Below are 18750 nucleotides of genomic sequence, written 5' to 3'. Positions count from 1 at the left end.
CCTAGTGGAAAGAGCCCAGGCCACAGAGTCAGAGGTTCTAATCTCGGCTCTGCCACATCTTCAGTGTGACTTTGGGCAAGTCACTTGACTTTTCTGGGCCTCAGTTACCTCATCTGTAAAATGGGGATTAAAGCTATGAGCCCCATGAGGGGCTTGGACTGTATCCAGACTAGCCTGTATCTGCCCCAGTGCTTGGTAGAGTCTCTGGCACATAATAAGCACTTAACAAATACCATTAAAAACAAAAAAAGTCTACGCCTTTTCCCTAGGCTTGTCAGGCAACGGCCATGGCCAGCGAAGGCTCCCTGCAGCTCTCACAAATGTGACTTTGGGCAAGTCGTTTATGTCACACAGCAGACAAATGGTGGAGTGGGGATTAGCCAGTCCTAGTGGAAAAAACACAGGCCTGGGAGCCAGGAGACCCGATTCTAATACTGGTTTGCCTGCTGAGTGTCCTTGGGCAAGTCATTTAACTTCTCTGTACCTCAGTTTCCTTCCCTGTAAAAAGGGACTAAATACTTGTTTTCCTTTCACCTTAGTTTGAGACAGGAACAGGGTCTGTATTGTATCTACCCCAGTGCTTATAATAATAATGTTGATATTTGTTAAGCACTTACTATGTGCAGAGCACTGTTCTAAGCGCCACGGTAGATCCAGGGTAATCAGGTTGTCCCACGTGAAGCTCACACGTGGCCCATTTTACAGATGAGGGAACTGAGGCCCAGAGAAGTTAAGTGACTTGTCCACAATCACACAGCTGACAAGTGGCAGAGCTGCGACGTTTATCATCATCATCAGTATTTATTGAATACTTACCGTGGGCCCACAGTAAGGTCCCTTGTAGGTAGGGAATGTGTCCTGCCAACTCTGTTGGGTTGCAATTTCCCGAGCATTTAACTCAGTGCTCTGGGCATATTAAGCATTCAATAAATACGATTGACCAGTCAGTTGTCTGCTCGGATGACCCTCCAGTCGAGTCAGCTCCTGGTGAGGCAGTGGGGAGGCCATGCCTGGTGCTCAGAAGAGCAGCAGCGTGGCTTAGTGGATAAAGTCTGGGCCTGGGAGCCCAAAGGACCTGGGTTTTAACCCCAGCTCTGCCACTTGTCTGCTGCGACCTTGGGCAAATCACTTAAACCTCTACTTCAGTTCCCTCATCTGTAAAATGGGGATTAAGATTATGAGTTCTTCGTGGGACATGGACAGTATCCAACCTGATTAGCTAGTATCTACCCCGGCGCTTAGTACAGTGCCTAGCACATAATAAGTGCTTAACAAGTACCACAATTATTAGTAGAGGCCATTACCAGCAGCCACAGGTCAAAGCAAGGGGAAGTGCAGTGCCCACTGGGCAAGGGTGACTGAGATTTGAGGGACATCAGCCCCCGACTCTTGACCACCACCCTAAACTTCTCCAGCAGCCCCCAACGCTGCCCCTCAGCCGCCGCCCAGCTAGTTTCCCCTCAGGCACACACACCCATGCTTGCGTTTCTTTCTTTTTTATTATTTTCTCCTGGTTGCTCAGATCTGTGTAGCAAAACACTCCTCTTTGCTCCCCCCATCCTCCCACTCCCAGCCCCAGGATGGATGGGGGCCCGGCTCTGGGGGAGGATGGGTGAGCTTGGAGTCCTGATTTCCCCCTCCATCTTTTCCTCCCCTTCCGAGGGTCCTGAAAAGCCGAGGGAGCAGTGGGAGACAGGGAAGAGGGTGTAGAGGCTTGGGGGAGGGGATTGAAAGGAAGGGGTGGAGCAGAACTATGTGGTCCTATACCCTGCCCTCTCCTCAAATTAAAAAAAAGTGTCTCTCCCTCTCTGTCATAACACACACATTCAACATACACACGCACGCACGCGCACACACACACACACACAACTTGCTGCCTGTGGTCAGGTTGGGGGAAAGAGGGAGAAGCTGGGGCTGAAAAGGAGTGGGGTTGGGGTAGGGGAGGGGTATGGCTGCAGCCAAAAATAATGCCCAGAGATTTGTCCAGTGCTTTTTTGGGGGTAGGGGGAGAGGGGCTGCGTTGGGGACCGGGGGACGGAGGGGGGGAGGGGGCGGGCGCCGGGGGAGGGGGCCCCGCGGGCCCCGCAAGCCCCACCCACCCCACCCACCCCAGCCCCCTCCTAGCAGAAATGGTCATCGTAGTCCTCGTCTTTGAGACCCTTGAGGCGGAGGCGTGCGAAGTCCTCGAAGACAATGTCGTCATCTTGGCCGGAACTACAGTGGGCGCGGGGGAGGCGGGTCAGGCGTGGGCGTGAGGAAGGCGGGTCAGCCATGAGCGTGAGGAAGGAGGGTCAGCCGTGGGGGGGCGGGGAAGAGGGGTCAGCCACGTGCTCCCAGAGAGTGCAGGGTCAAGGTCCCTTCAGCCCCACCTGACCCAGCTCCGACCCCCACGGCTCCTTCGGGGCCAGGCTTTGGCCCCGACCCCTCTCAGCCTCTGGCCCCACCCCCAGATCTTACTCCAGCCCACCCCCCCACACCCTCCCCAGGCCCTGACTCCCAGACCAGTTCTCACTTGGACTCAAACTGGATGAGGTTGGTGTCCACCGGTGCATCAGACTCGGGGGCGGCTGAGGGAAGGGGTTGGGAAGGGCTGTTGGTGAGGATGCCCTCTACCCCTCCTCCCCTCGCCCCCCTTCCCTCCCCCACACTCACCTGACTGGGGTCGGGCCAGAGTGAAGTGGTCAGACGGCTTGGGATGCATCAGGACAAAGGGCAGCTCCACGGACACATCCCTGGGCAGGAAACCCCAGAGGCCAGAGACGGAGGTGATGGGAGTGAGACAGAGACGGTGTGTGACGGAGGGGGTGGGAGAGACAGAGAAAGTGGGAGTGAGAGGTGGACAGAGAGGGGAAATGAGAGACAGAGGGTGTGAGAGAGGGAGACAGAGAGGGGGAGAGACAGAAAGGGGAAGTTAGAGTCCAAAGGGGGAGTGAGATAGATAAAGGGTGGGATTGACAGACAGAGGAGGTGGGAGATAGAGGAGTAAGAGAGAGAGGGGGGAATGAGAGACAGAGAGAGAGGGTGTGAGTGAAAGACAGAGAAGCAGTGATTGAGAGACAGAGGGTGTGAGAGAGAGAGGGTGGGAGTCAGAGACAGAGGGGGAGTGAGAGGGAGGGAGACAGAGAGGGTGGGAGTGAGAAAAAGAGGGTGGTAGAAACAGGGGCAGGGAGTGTGAGAGAGAGCGATAGAGGAGGAAAGAGAGAGGAGTGTGGGAGAGCGAATGTGGGTGCACTGGACTCACCCGCCTCTTGACACAACCAGCTTCACCTTGACGCGGTACGACACGATGATGCCCAAGACCTCTTTGATGGCTCCTTCCCTCATTCTGCCACGGGACGGAACAGGCGAACGGGATGTCAGGCCTGAGGAAGGGGCCGGGGACACCCGTCCACCTCCTCGACTTCAGCCTCCCCTCCCCTGGGGCCACGGCGACTACAGCTCCCAGCAGGGTAGACCGTGGGGATGGCTGAGAGTTGTCCCGTCTGCGGGGCGGGGCCCTCACATGGTGCTGGAGGCCAGGTTGGTGTCCTCGTGCTTGAGTTTTCCGTCCAGCGCCAGGCCACGCTTCTCGCGGTTGTCCGCCAGCAGTGGAGTCAGCGTGTACACCTTGCAGAACGTGGAGCTGGGAGCGATCTGGTCACTGGGGGTGGAACCCCAGGCCACAGAGCAAAGAACAGGGAATGAGGGGTGAGGGGTGTAATGCCTGGTACGTGCCCTCTTCCCCCTAGGCTCACCCCACCTACCTTAGGGGACCTCCCCCCTGCATGCACGCACACACACGCATTGTTCTCCCCCAAGCACTTAGTACAGTGCTCTGCACACAGTAAGCACTTAATAAATAGCACTGATTGATACACACACACAGTCTCTCTCTCTCTCTTCCTAAAGTCTGTGATCAACCCCCTCCCCGACCTGGAACCCTGTCCTTTCACGACCCTCTTCCACATGGGCTGGACGGGGCCAAAGTTGTCCCCTCCCTTAAGCTCTTCTTTTTCAGACGTGAGGCGCTGGGGGTCCCCTCACCCCAGAAGCCCCCTTTCTGGGTTGCCCCCTGCTCGGGGGGCTGGTACTCACTCTTGCTCTACAAGAGCCACTGGACACTTGTACTGGGCCGTGCTGAAGAGGCAGATGTCAGCATATTGTCTCACTGGGGGGAAGGGGAGGGGTGTTTGTGGGGACGTGTCCCCCGATAGTCCTTTCATTCTGACGCTCCTGCATTGAACCAGTGCCTCCCATCCTTCGAGAACCCCATTGTGAGGGGGTGGGGGCATCCCCCATCCCTTCCCATCCCCTATCGTCCAGGCCTCGCCCCAGCCCCCGACCTCCCCCTGCTGATGAGATCAGCCCTTTCAGGCACCAATAACCTTTGACCTCTACCTGATTGGGCCCCTTTCCCCGCCATCTGTCCTCTACGGTCATCCCACCCTCAGGCCTAGTCTCAATCCCCCTTTTCCTACTGTCTTGCCCAGTGGTGTCGCCATCTGCCCCATGCCCCCATGCCCCCCATCATCTCAGCCCTCGGGGTCACTCACCGGCAACTTTGATCTTCTTCACAGTCTTTGTGGAGTTGTTGGTCACGTGGACGTTGACGCTCAAAGGTTCTCCATGGTAATACAGCTGTGGAGGAGGGAGGAGGGGAGGGAGCTGAGTTTGGGGGTTCTCTCCAGGCATAACTTGCTCCCCCACCTTGGTCTGGTCCCTGGGGGGCTCCCCCTTCAGCTCCTTCTCCCTCTGGGCTCTAGAAAGACCCCTTCTCACCCATCTCCCACATTTGGCCCTCTGACTGGTAGCTAACATAGACATCAATTAGGCTGCCTTGCCCTCCCCATTAGATTGTATGTTCCCTGAGGGCAGGGTCGGAGCTTTGTACTTCTTCTGTATCTGGAAGAGGTAATGATAACAATAGTCATATTGCTTTTTAATGGTATTTGTTATGCACCTATGTGCCAGTGACTGTCCTAAGCGCTGGGACAGATACAAGCTAATCAGGTTGGATACAACCCATGTCCACACAGCCTTAACCCCCATTTTACAGATGAGGGAACTGAGGCACAGAGAAGTGAAATGACTTGTCCAAGGTCACACAGCAGACAAGTGGCAGTGCCAAAATTAGTGATTCCAATACCAGTGCTTTTCCCACTAGTCTGTACTAATTATCATAATAATTGTGGTACTGGCTAAGTGCTTACCATGTGCCAACCACTGTACTAAGCACTGGGGTAGGTACCCATCACACTGCCCATCACCTGGTTACTTCCTCAGCCCTCCTCTGGTCCTCCTGCCGGCCCAGCCCACCAGTGGGGTCCTTTATCAGCCCACCCATGGCCCCACCTACCACGTCGGGTCTCCCCATCGGTCCCACCGGCCTTGTCCATCACTTTGACCCTCACCCAGCCCATGATGCTCCCTCCTCAAAGACCCCGCCCGCCACCTGGGCCCTCCTCAGGACCCCACCCACCTCCTTGTCCAGCGAAGCCTCGAGGTGCAGGGAGCGGTCGGACATGAGGAAGTGACGGCTAGTCTCGGCCGTGGGCTGCGGGCCGGGCTTCTCGGGAGCAAACTGCACCTTCCGGATCACCAGGCGCACCGAGTTCCTGGGGTCGCAGGGGACGACGGGACGGGCCGTTAGCGCGGACCGCCACGGCCTGCCCGAAACCGGGCCAGGCGCCGGGGTAGCGACGAGTCAGGCAGATCGGACACCGTCCCCACCCAAGGCGTGCCTCATGGCCTAAGGGGGAGGGGGAGCGGGGGTGAATCCCCATGGGACAGGCGAGAAGACTGAGGCCCAGAGCAGTTAAGTGACTGGCCCAAGGTCACATAGCAAGCAAGTGGTGGAGCCGACCTTAGAACCCAGGTCTCATTCATTCATTCATTCAATTGTATTTATTGAGCGCTTACTGTGTGCAGAGCACTCTACTAAGCGGTTGGAATGAACAATTCGGCAACAGATAGAGACAATCCCTGCACAGTCTAATCTGATGCCCAGACTGGGCTAGGCTCTTTCCACTATTCATCACTGCTCCCTAGGCCATCTTTTTTTTTTTTTTTTAGATGGTATTTGTTAAGTGCTTACTAAGTGCCAGGCACTGTTCTAAACTCTGAGGTGGAAACTAACCAATCAGGTGGGACACAGCCCATGTCCCACATGGAGCTGACAGTTTTAACTCCCATTTTACACAAGGTAACTGAGGCCCAGAGAAGTGAAATGACTTGCCCAAGGTCACATAGCAGACAAGCGGTAGAGCCGGTAATAGAATAAAGGTTCTCTGACTCCCAGGTCTGGGCTCTATCCATTAGGCCACACTGCTTCTGGGCCCCTGCTCCCGTTCTCTATAGGGTCCAGCTCTGCCTTTCCCCCAGCTTTGAGTTCTTCTCTGACTTCCAGGCCCTCACCCCTCCTGCCCCCTCCGACCCTCCCCAAGACAAAAGTGAACGGCGAGAGGAGTTCTCAAGCGCTCAATACAGTGCTCCACAGAGTAAGCACACAATAAGTACCATTGACTGACTGAATGATTGATTGAGGAGGCTGAGGTCCGAGGACTGGGACGCCTAGGGAAGGCTTGAAGAGGAGGAGGAGGAAGAATGTGGGCAGAGACAGGAGTCTGGGGGTGCAGAGGGGGTGTGTTAGCAGGGGAGGGAACACTTCTGCCTTACCTCTTGTGGATTTTCTCCTCTGCGCTTTTGGCACAGAAAGCCCGGATCTCAAAGTCCACCCCGCAAGCCTGGGGGTACGGGAGGGAAGGGGAATCCCGTCACACTCCTGCTCCGTCTCCAAATTCGCAATCCGACCGCCACCCCACCGGCCTTTGCCCCCCGACAACGCAAGTCCCCCTGCTGGGGTCCCCCCTCACACACCCTTTGTCCCGTCCCCCTCCTTATCTTCCTCCTCTCAGTCCTGGCCTGCTCCACATTGGCATTCCCACCCCACACTGGGCCCTGCCACCCATGAGCTCCTGCTTCCTTTGAGGTCTTGTTTCCCCACCCCCCGCAACCCGGGTTACCTTCCCTGTGTCTTCGGGCCCGGGCTGCAGTGTGACGGAGCAGGGGAGATTCTGGGGGATCTGGAGGTGGAAAGGGGAGAGAAGTGGGTTCAGAGCCTCCACGACCTCCATCCTCTCTCCTATTCTCACATCCCAGCCTCAGCCAGGAAGGCAGAGATGGGGCCTGGATCTGGGAGTGGGCCCCAGGGGGAGGAGCTGGGGGTGGGAGGCAGAGGAAAGGATTCTTACCTAGGATGGGGGCTAAGGGTTTTACCATGAAGGAGAAAGGGCAGGCATGGTGGGAGCCGGGGGGTGGAGTCTCCCCATTAAGTAACAGGGGCAGGTGTACTGGGATGGGGGTTAGAGACCGGGAGGTGTGAGGGGATCCTCACTGTGGAGAAGGGGCAGGCGTGGTGGGATGGGGTCTCATCATGAAGGAGAAGGGGCAGGTTATGTATGTGGATCTCCCTGTGAAGTATCTCCCGGTGCTGAGTATGGTGCCTAACACAGAGTAAGCGCTTAGCAAATACCATAATTATTATAATTATTGTGAAGGAGAAGGGTCAGGTGTGATAGGATGGGGACTGTCTCTGTGAAGGAAAAGGGGAAGGTGTACTGGGATGAGGGTTTGGGGTGGGGAAAGGGGGAGGGGTCTCATTGTGAAGGAGAAGGGGAAGGTGTGGTGGGATGGCGGGGGCGGGGGTGGGGGGAGCGGTCTCACCGTAAAGGAGAAGGGGCAGGTGTACCGGGATTGTGGTTAGGGGTGGGGGAGTCTCCCTGTGATCATGAAGGAGAAGGGGCCGGCATGGTGGAATGGGGGTTGGGGCCGGGATGCAGGGGTGGAGGGTGTCTCACCGTGAAGGAGAAGGGGCAGGCGTATTGTCCGAGCTTGCGTAGCAGGCGCTCCTGGAGCCGCGTGGCAGGGGGTGCGGGGGGTTCGGGGGCGCGGGGGGGCGGGAAGGCCCGGCAGGTGGCCGCGAACAGATCCTTGCGGAAGGACAAGCCCAGCACGTCCAGGTCCTCCCGGCCATAGCGGAAGGCGCAGGTCAGCGTCACGTACACTGTGGGGATGGGGGAACGGCGATGGTGCTGGGGGTGACGGATTCACTCTCTCTCTTTCACACACACACACACACACACACACACACACACACACCACACAACCGCTGCTCCCGCCCGGCACTGCCCCTGCCAACCTTGAACCCCATCCATCCATCCCAACCCTGCCTGCTGGTACCTTTCCGATCCTTCAGGTAGTCGGGGTCTACCAGGACCACCCCATCTGTGAAGAGGAACCGCCGGTCTCAGTCTCCAGTGGTCCCCTACCCCGACCCCTGCCCCCCACTGGACATTCCCCTGCCCCCCTCCCCCCACCACCACTGGACTCACCGACAGGATCTACCCGGTCCAAATGGTCCACAAAGTCCCTCTTGCCCAGGTACACGGTCAGCTGGGGGAGGAAAGGGGGGCGCAGGGAATCAGCCTGGAGGCCCTCCAGGGTTCAGAAGATATTGAGGGGGGTGGGAGGGCCAGGGAGGAAGGGTCAGGGATGGGGGCCCCAAGGGTTAGTGGTCAACGGACAACAATGGATATTCAGTTAGTCAAGCATATTTATTTAATTGTGGTATTTGTTAAGCGCTTACTATGTGCCAAGCACTGTCCATGTCCCCTTATGGGGCTCACAGTCATGATCGCCATTTTACTGATGAGGTTAAGTGAGGCACAGAGAAGTTAAGTGACTTGCCCAGGGTCACACCGCAGATGTGTGGCAGAGCCGGGATTAGAATCAGGATTAGGATTTATTGAGTGCTTACTGTGTGCAGAACACTGGACTAAGCACTTGGGAGAGTACAATACAACAATATAACAGACACTTTCCCTGCCGGGCCCACGAAGAGCTGACAGTCTAGAGAGGGAGGTGCACATTAATGAAAATACAATGAAGGAGATGGACATAAGTGCTATGGGGCTGGGAGGGGGGTCAAATAAACGGAGCAAGACAGGGCGACGCAGAAGGGAGTGGGAGAAGCCCTCTCAGCCTCCCTCCCCCAGCTGCCTCTCCCGGATGGACTCAGGTGAGGAGGGGTAGGGTGGGAGGGGGTGCCTGGGTCCTGCTCCCCAGGGCGATGCTGAGAGGGTTCCCCTTCTGCCCTTCCAGCTGTCTGTTTACCCCAGGCCAAGGAAAGTAGAAGAGGACCCCTGGGATGCCGGGATCCGGACAGCCAATCGGGAGAAGCCCAAAGACCCCTCCCTGCCCCAGGGGGTTCTGAGGGGTGGGGGTAAACAAAAGCTGAGCACCAGGATTAACCCCAGGCTGCCCACAGCCTGGACACATGGTCGGCCTGGGTAGAACCAGAACCATCCACTCGCCCGCCCAGCCTGCTCCCTACAAAACAACCCCGGCTTTGGAGTCCAGTTCCTGCCCAGCCTGAGTTCCCCTGGTTGTTTTCCCCGGCCAGGGCGGGCTGCGGTGGGAGGAGGAAGTAGCACAGCACACTGACAGGAAGTGGACAGCGGTGGGAAACTGAATCCGGGGTGGGGCCGGTGGAGGAGAGAGAGACACGCAAGTCAAGGAGACCCCCTCACCTTGCAGTTTGGGCTTGACTTCTTGAAGACCCTACCAAAACAAAAGGGGAAACCGACGTGGAGCGGGGCCGTCTGCCCCTGCCTCCATTACACTCCCTTCTCGGCCCCCAAGGTGCCCCTCCTTGCCCCCATCCTTCCCCAATCCAAGATGGTGCCTTGGGGATGCCCGTGACCTTTGGACGCCAAGACCAGCTGGTCATCTGGCCTTCCCCTCACCCTGCCCCCTCCGCTCAGGGCCTTCCCTTACTCCCCGCTCCCCACTTTGCAGGAAGGGGGACCCGGAGCAGAAGCCAGTTGTCGGAACCACGTCGAGGACTGACACCCCTAAACCATTTCCATCTGTGATCCCCGGGGGGAGGGATGTGGAAAGGGCAGAGAGGGAAACCGTGTGCCCTAGTGGACAGAGCTGAGGGCCTGGGAGTCAGAAGGTCCTGGGTTCAAATCCTGCTCAGTCACTTATCTGCTGTGTAACCCTGGACGAGTCATTTCACTGGGACTCAGTTCCCTCATCCGGAAAAATGGGAATTAAAACCCTGAGCCCCGTGTGGGACATGAACTGCATCCAACCTGATTAACTTGTATAATAATAACGATAATGGTGGTATTTGTTATGTGCTTACTGTGCGCGGCACTGTACTGCGCTGGGGTGGATACAGGCAAATCTGGCTGGACACAGTCCCTGTCCCACATGGGGCTCACAGTCGCAATCGCCATTTTTACAGATGCGTTAACTGAGGCACAGAGAGAAATGAAGTGACTTTTCCAAGGTCACACAGCAGACAAGTGGTGAAGCCTGGCTTAGAACCCACAACCTTCTGAATTCCAGGCCCGGGCTCTCTCCACTATGCCATGCTACTTGTATCTACCTCAATGCTTAGAACAGGGCCTGGCACATAGTAGGTGCTGAAACACCATAAAAAAAGAGAGAGGCCTGAGAGCCAGTTGTTAGAGCTACAACTGTGGTCAATGAAACTCACCCACTCACCCCCAACACCCCTGCCCGCTAAGAACCCCATCCTGGAATTTGGAGATAGAGATTACCGGTGGGCAGGCGGGTCACTCTGGCAACCTCCCCGGCCTCGCCCATTGCCCTCCATTGGCTAAGAGGCCTGTAATGCCAAGGAGACCTCCCTGACCCACCTGGAGCCCAGACATTCAGTCAGTCAACAGTATTTATTGAGCGCTTACTGTGTGCCAAGCACTGGACTAAGCCTGGGAGAGGACGTTACAACAATAAACAGACACACTCCCTGCCCACAACGAGCTGACAGCCTAGAGGCTGGTCCACGAGGGAGCCAACTAGAACTGGTTTTCACGGAAGCCACCCCACAACCCCCTCCTTCACGGTGGGGGCGGTCAGCCCAGGGGGCTACCAGTGGATGCCTCCACCCCACTCTCAAAGCTCTTTCCACCTCCTCCCCACCCCGGATAGGGTGGGAGCAGCACAGCCTAGCGGAAAGAGCCCAGGACCAGGGAGTCAGAAGACCTGGGTTCTAATCCCGGCGACCCATTTGCCCGTGATGCAACCTTGGGTAAGTCACTTCACCGGGCCTCAATTTGCTCATCGGTAAAATGGAGATTCAACACCTGTTCTGCCTGCTACTTAGACTGTGAACCCAGTGTGGGACAGGGACTGGGTCCGTCCTGATTCACTTGAATCTACCCCAGTGCTTAGAAAAGGGCTTGAGCGATAGTAAGCACTTAAGGACACCCTAACGTTTACCACAGTAAGAGGTACAATGCTCCTGTTTGCACACTGGTTGCCATGGCAACTGCCCCATTCCCACCTGGGATCCCAACACAGAAGTCAAGCAGGGACCGGGGTTCTCACCCCGGCTCCTCCACTTGCCTGCAGTGAGACTTTGGGTGAATCACTTGCCTTCTCTGGACCTCAGTTTCCTCATCTACAAAATAGGGATTCAATACCCACCCTCACTCCTCCTTAGACCGTGAGCTCGTTACAGGCAGGGAACATATTTGCCAATTCTGTTGAAAGTGCTCTTCCAAGCGCTTAGTAAAGTGCTCTGCATGTAGTAAATGCTCAAAAAATACCATTGATTAATCTGTGAACCTCATATGGCACAGGCGCTGTACCGATCCAATGGTAGTATATCTGCCCCACGCCTTGGCACCTACTTCGTGTTTAATCCTCGACTGTCAGCTCACTGTGGGCAGGGAATGTGTCCATTCTATTGTTCTACTGTCCTCTCCCAAGTCCGTGGTCTTGTGGCTAGAGCCCGGGCCTGGGAGATCAGAAGGAACTGGGTTCTCATCCCAGCTCCGCCACTTGTCTGCCGTGGGACCGTGGGCAAGTCATTTCACTTCTCCGGGCCTCGGTTCCCTCACTGGGAAAATGGGAACTAAGAATGTGAGCCCTGTGTGGGACAGGGACTGTGTCCAACCCGGTTATCTTGTATCTATCCCAGCAGTTAGAACAGTGCCTGGCACAGAGTCAGTGTGTAACAAATACTATAAAATAGAAAGAAAGGGAGTACAATACAGTACAATTAGTAGACATGATCCCTGCCCACAGGGAGCTTACAGTTCAGTGAAGATATCTGGGCATTTTCCTAGAGACCAGTCTTATTAGATTGTTGGCCTTTTGAGGGCAGGGATCACATCTACCAACTCTATTGTACTGGACTCCCACCCAAGCGCTTAGGACAGTGCTCTGTCCACAGTAAGCACTCAATAAATACGACTGACTGACAACCAGTGGGCCTCTGAAGTCTATCCCACCTGGACAGCTTCCCAAAAAGCCGACCTCTGTCTCTTCCCAGACATCCTCTGTGCCCTGGCTTCGGCGGTGACGGGTGAGCTCCTGGGGGGCCGGCCTGACCCATGCCACCACTGCTAGAGCTCCTCCATTTGCCTGCTGTGGGACCTAGGGCAAGTCATTTGACTTCTCTGGTCCTCCATTTCCTCATCCGTCCAAAGGGGATATTCAACACCTGTCCTCCCTCACCCGTTAAGACTGTAAACCTCATGTGGAACAGGGACCGTGTCTGACCCGAAGATCGCGTATCTATCCCAGTGCTTGGCATTTACCATGTGCCTAATAAATACAATGAATCAATTGGTGGTATTGAGTGCTTACTATGTGCAGAGAACTCTACTAAGCACTTGGGAGGGTCCAATACAACAGAGTTGGTAGAACTGCCCACATCGAAGTTACAGTTTAGAGGGGGAAATTAGTGATTAAGGTATATGGTCAGAGTGGGAGGAATGACAGGTATTAAATAATTTAATTATGCTATTTGTTAAGCTCTGGGTGCCAAGCACTGTTCTGAGTACTGGGGAACATCAGGTTGGACACAGTCCCTATCCCACATGGGCTCACAGTCTTAATCCACATTTTACAGATGAGGGAACTGAGACCCACAGAGGTTATGTGACATGGCCACAGTCACACAGTAGACAAGTGGCAGAGCTGTGATTAGAACCCAGGTCCTTCTGACTCCCGAGGCCTCTATCCACTCTGCTCTAGTGCTCTATCCACTCTGCCACGCTGCTTCATCTGTAAAATCCCCATTTTACAGATCAGGAAACTGAAGCCCAGGAAATAATAATATTAATCATCACGACCATAGTATTTGTTAAGTGCTTACTAGATGCCAAGCACTGTATTATGCGCTGGGGTAGGCACAGGATAATCAGGTGCCACATGGGGCTCACATAGTAAATAGGAGGGAGAACAGGCATTGAATCCCCATTTTGCAGATGAGGGAACTGAAGCCCAGAGAAGTGAAGTGACTCACTCAAGGTCACACAGCAGACAAGTGGCAGAGTCAGGGTGAGAACCCAGGTCGTTTCGACTCCCAAGCCCGGGTTCTAGCCTTTAGGCCACGCTGCTTCCCAGAGAAGTCAAGTAACATGCCCTAGGTCCCACAGCAGGCAAGTGGCAGAGCCGAGGCAGGGTGGCTTGTCAGCGCACCCCCGCCCGCTATTATTTTAGAGTATTAATGATTAATAATAACCCCCACCTCCCCGTCAGAGAGACGGACAGGCAGGGAAGGCCACACGTGTCGTTCCTTCTGTCCGTCCTCAGTCTGCCCTCCCTGGGGTGGCCGGGGGCGGGCGGGGTGAGGGGGGCCTTTTCCGGCGATTCTCTGTGTTTCCTGAGACCTGGGAGAGAGGGCAGGGTGGGGCCTGATGAACACCGATCGTGCAGACTCAGCAGGGTCACCCCAAGCCTCAGGAGCCCCACTTCCTCTTTCTGTCAGACTCCCACCCTCCAGTCCCACCAGGCCGGGCCCTCCTCTCCCCTCCCCTCCCCAGGCCCGAGGTCCCGCTCTTCGTTCTACAACCAGAAAGCTGGGAGGGGTCAGAGAGAAGGGCTTTACAAGGGGTTTCCTAGCAAAATCGGGGCCCGATTAATAACTGTGCTATCGGTTAAATGCTTACTACTTGCCAGGCACTCGGCTAAGCCCTGAAGTAGAAAAAGCAGAAGGCGCCGGGGCCTGGGAATCAGAGGACCAGGACTCTCATTCTGACTCTGCCACTGGCCTGCTGGGTTACCTTGACCAAGTCGCTTCACTTCTCTGGGCCTCAGTTTCCAACATCTGTAAAATGGGGATTCGATACTTCGATTCTCCGACTGAGAGACCCACACAGGACAGTGATGGGGTTTGATCTGATTATCTTGCACCTGCCCCACCCCTGAGCACAGTGCTTGGCTCACAGTAATTAGTGAACCGATTCCCCATTTTATTATTATAATCACTTTACAGTCAATCAGTGCTTTGGATTGAGTGCTCACTTTTTTTAAATGGTATGTTAAGCGCTTAGTCTGTGCCATGCACTGTCCTAAGCGCTGAGATAGATACAAGATAATTGAGCTGGACACAGTTCCTAGCCCACACAGGACTCACAGTCTTAATCCCCATTTTACAGATGAGGGACCTGAGGCCCAGAGAAGCTAAGCGACTTGCCCAAGGTCACTCAGCATATTGGTGGAGTCAGGATTAGCACCCAGGTCCTTCTGACTTCCAGGCCTGTGCTCTATCCACTCAGCCGGACTGCATCTCATATTGCTTTCCACTGCTTACTGTGCGCAGAGCACTGTACTAAACGCTAGGGAGAGATCGGACACAGTCCGTCTCACATGGAGCTCGGTTTCTGCCCTCCGCTCCAGATTCACCCCTTTGTTCCATAAGGACACAGAGATTCGGCTCCCCAGAGGCTGCCTCCCACTCTGATCCTCCTCCCCAAACACATAAACAGACAAACACCCATCTGTCTCAGAAACCCAGGAGTCCTGTCTCCCAGCCCCGGAGTGGGTATTGGGTCACAACAGGAAGCGGCTTGCCAGAGGCTGAAATGAGGAAGTTGGGGTGGGAGGGGGGTTGTCCAGTGGGGGGTTGCAACACTGAGGGGAGTGTGACCCTCTGGGGAAGGGGGTGGCGAGCTAGGGTCGGGGGGCTGGAGAGACCGGATGAAGGGGAGAACCGGGGAGACCCCAGGGCCAGACTCCGAGAGGGAGTAGAGGCGGGGATGCCGGGGAGGCAGGTAGCGGGACGCCCGGGTCCCGGGATGGGACTGGGAGTTCTGAGGACGAATCCGGCTCCCTGCATCCCAGTTCTCCTCCCACTCCCTTCTGCATCATCTCCCTTCCCCCCCACCCCCGGCCCTTTGTCCTTAGATCTGCCCCCTTTATTCCCCCGGACCCTCGACCCTCCTGTCCAGATCCGTCATTTTCTTCACCTCGGCCTCCCCTTCCAGGCTGCCGGCTCCTTGGGGACAGGGACCCCGGGGGATTGTCCTCTCCCCAGCGCTTAGTCCAGTGGTCTGCGCCCAGGAAGGGCTCACTAAATACCACTGATGGATGGACGGATGGATTTCCTCCCTCCTCCAACCGTCCTTTTAGCCTCTTCTTCAGCCGCAGGAGCAGATGCAGGAGGCACCGCTGGGGATTGATGGGGGGTGGTCCCGGGTGGGGTGGGGGAGGGGGCGGGCAGCTGTTTTCCCGGCCCCCGGGCAGGGAGGGAGGCGGCGGGCGGCAGGGGACAGGACATGAAGCTTCCTGTTTGCCTGGCATGAGATAGTGGGGCGGGGGGGAAGGGAGGCAGCTGATGAGGATGAGGAGGAGGATGATGATGGGCGTTTGGGGGAGGGGGTTCCCGGCGGGGGAGGCCCCCCGGATCTCAGTCGTCCGCCTCCCGGGCCCCGGGAGTGGCAGGAGGAGGCCGGCGTCGCCTGGCCGCGCCGCGGGGACCCAGGGGTCCGGAGCCCCCCTCCCGGCCCGGCCAGCTTACCTGGTCCCCGCTTTCTCCCCCATGGTGCGTGCTCCCGCCCGCCCGGACCCCCCACCCCGAGACCCCCCGGAGCCTCCGGTGCCGGTGCCGCTCCCGGTGGCGCTCCCGGTGCCGGGGCCCGGCCGCGCGCTCCGCCCCCACCCCGACACTGCGCAGCCGCCACACCACACCTTCCCCACCCCCCCGCCTCCTTCCTCTGCCCTCCTTCCTTCCCCTTTTCCCCTCCCTCTTTCCTCCATCCCCCCCCTTCCTTTCCTTCTCCTTTCCCGCCTTCCCTTCTCCCTCCCTCCTGCCTTCCCCCTCTAGACTGTAAGCTCGTTGTAGGCAGGGAATGTGTCTCTTAGATTGTACTCTGAGAAGCAGCGTGGCTCAGTGGAAAGAGCCCGGGCTTGGGAGTCGGAGGTTATGGGTTCGAATCCCTTGTCAGCTGTGGGCAAGTCACTTCACTTCTCTGGGCCTCAGTGACCTCATCTGGAAGATGGGGATGAAGACTGTGAGCCTCACGTGGGACAACCTGATTACCCTCTACCCTTCTTACCTTGATTACGGAGAAGCAACGTGGCTCAGTGGAAAGATTCCGGGCTTTGGAGTCAGAGGTGATGGGTTCGAAACCCGGCTCTGCCACTTGTCAGCTGACTGTGGGCAAGTCACTTAACTTCTCTGTTCCTCAGTTACCTCATCTGTAAAATGGGGATTAAGACTGTTAGCCCCACGTGGGACAACCTGATTCCCCTCTGTCTACCCCAGTGCTTAGAACAGTGCTCTGCACATAGTAAGCGCTTAACAAATACCATTATTATTATTATTATTACTCTCCCAAAAGGTTAGTACAGTGCTCTGTACTAGTTAGTTAGTAAGGTTAGTAAATGCTCAATAAATGTGATTGATGGACTGACTCCCTTCCCTCCCTCTCCCCTCCTCTTCTCTTTCCTCCTTCCCTCCTCCTCCCCTCAGCCCTCCTTATTTCCCCTCCCTCCTTCCCTCCTCCCTCTTTCCCTCCCTCCCCTCATCCCCAGTTTACCCATTCCTTCCCTGGGTGACCCGGAGGCTGGGGCAGGGTCCCCGTGGGGAGGGGGTTGTGACCTGGTCCCTGGGCAGCCCCTCCACTGTCCATGTGGGGAACACCTTTCCAACATCATTATTATTATTATTATTATCTAGGGGGGAGGGGGTTGAGTCCATGACATTGCCGGGACTACAGAGTCCCAGCCACCCTCGGGTAGCAGTGTTCGCCCAATCCTCCTCTCATTCTCTTTTGCCTCTCTTCCCCTTTCCACCCCCTCCGCACCCTATTTGTGCCTCAGTTATCTCATCTGTAAAGTGGGGATTATGACTGTGAGCCCCACGTAGGACATGGACTCTGTCCAACCTGGTTATCTTGTATCTACCCAAGCACTTAGAACAGTGCCTGGCACATAGTAAGCGCTTAACAGATACTATATAAAACAATTATTAGGGCTGTAGGCTCTTGGGAGAGAAGGGGTTTCTAAAGACCTGCAGCTTGAAGTAATCCCATCTCCCCAGGGTCCTGGAGACCAGCGATCTGCCCGAGGCCTCGGGTGCCCTGGGAAATGTTGTTGACGAGGGCCTCGGATCCAGACGGGTCTGGACAGGAACCCCGACAGAGCCAGCGGGACTTTCCCTCCAGCCTCTCCCTCAGCTTCCTTAGCTTCCAGCCGACGTGGGACAACGTGCCTGGCCGTGAGACAGCTCTGAGGAGGGGTCAGCGGCGGGGTGGACTAGCACCCCATCCCGGCAGCAGAATCGACCCCACCTCCCCCTTCCCAGAATTCATTCAATAGTATTTGTGAGTGCTTCCTGGGCGCAGAGTGCTGCAGTAAACGCTTGGGAGAGTACAATGTAACCACAAACAGACACCTTCCCAGCCCACAATGAGCTCACAGTCACTGGACATTCTTTGGAGTGCATCTGGGAGTAGACTTAACACCGTGGCGATGGGTGCACAGATGAGAGGCAAGGGGCATTCTCCCACACACTCTCATCACCCTGGGTCCCCCTTCTCAATAATAATAATTATTAATAATAACAGTAGCTAATAATAATAATACCACGGTATTTATTAAGTACTTCCCTCTAGACCGTAAACTCACTGTGAGTAGCCAACGCGTCTGTCACATTGCACATGGTAAGCGTTCAGTAAAGACAATTGAATGATTGAATGAGTGAATCAAGTCTACGGGCTGAGCTGATATTGGAAGATTAGAAGCTGGGTCTCCTGACCTCTAGGCCCTGGGGCTTTCCACTAGGCTACACTGCCAGACAATCGTTCAATGGTATGTATTGAGTACTTATCATCTGCAGAACACTGGATAAAGGGCCTGGGAAAGTACAACAGAACTGGTAGACATGACCCCTGCCCTCAGAGAGCTTCCAGTCTATAGTCTACTGCCTCCATCCCCTTAGGATTTATGAATATATCAGTTTTCATAAATACTCCACTTATTTTTCCAACCCCTTATTTATACCAGTTGGAAAAATAATGATAATAACTGTGGCTTTTTTATGGTATTTAATACCTTACTCCATGCCAGGCACTGTACTAAGCACTGGGGTAGACACAAGATAATCAGATTGGACCCAATTCATGTCCCATCTGGGGCTCGTAGTCTCAGTGTGTGCAGAGCACAGTACTGAGCGCTTGGGAGAGAATAATAGAATAATAAACAGGCACATTTGATTTCACAGCCCTAGTTTCACCCTTGAGCCAACTGAAAATGAAGCAGAGTGTAACCAGATTTGTTGGTCTCCACAGTCCTCTTAGACCATCAGTTAGGTGGTTTTCCAGGCTCCCCCATGCCTATTAGTTGGTGGTTTCCCGGCTCCCCTTAGACCATCAGTTTTCTGGTTTCCAGGCCCACCCAATCCCACCTCAGTCCAGGGGTTTCCATATTTCTGACTCTTCTCAGTTT

At 55.7% G+C, this 18750-nt stretch overlaps 1 protein-coding gene across 1 annotated transcript; it reads right to left on the bottom strand.

The window, feature by feature from the left end:
- Positions 1-2106: 2106 nt before the first annotated feature.
- On the bottom strand, positions 2107-15883 carry ARRB2 (arrestin beta 2). Its single transcript, XM_029055354.2, has 15 exons — positions 15821-15883; positions 9567-9597; positions 8370-8430; positions 8218-8262; positions 7836-8041; positions 7002-7061; positions 6655-6722; positions 5459-5594; positions 4533-4617; positions 4075-4147; positions 3503-3640; positions 3242-3325; positions 2653-2732; positions 2513-2567; positions 2107-2214 (listed from the first exon to the last, which is right to left on the bottom strand). Exons 1-15 carry the CDS (start codon positions 15841-15843, stop codon positions 2121-2123), a joined length of 1239 nt encoding a protein of 412 aa, XP_028911187.1. The 5' UTR covers positions 15844-15883; the 3' UTR covers positions 2107-2120.
- Between the last annotated feature and the right edge of the window lie 2867 nt (positions 15884-18750).

The sequence above is a fragment of the Ornithorhynchus anatinus genome, chromosome X5 (assembly GCF_004115215.2).
Source record: "Ornithorhynchus anatinus isolate Pmale09 chromosome X5, mOrnAna1.pri.v4, whole genome shotgun sequence".
NCBI lineage: Eukaryota > Metazoa > Chordata > Mammalia > Monotremata > Ornithorhynchidae > Ornithorhynchus > Ornithorhynchus anatinus.
The sequence above is the reverse complement of the archived record's forward strand: the minus strand, read 5'-3'. Positions and strand labels throughout refer to the sequence as shown.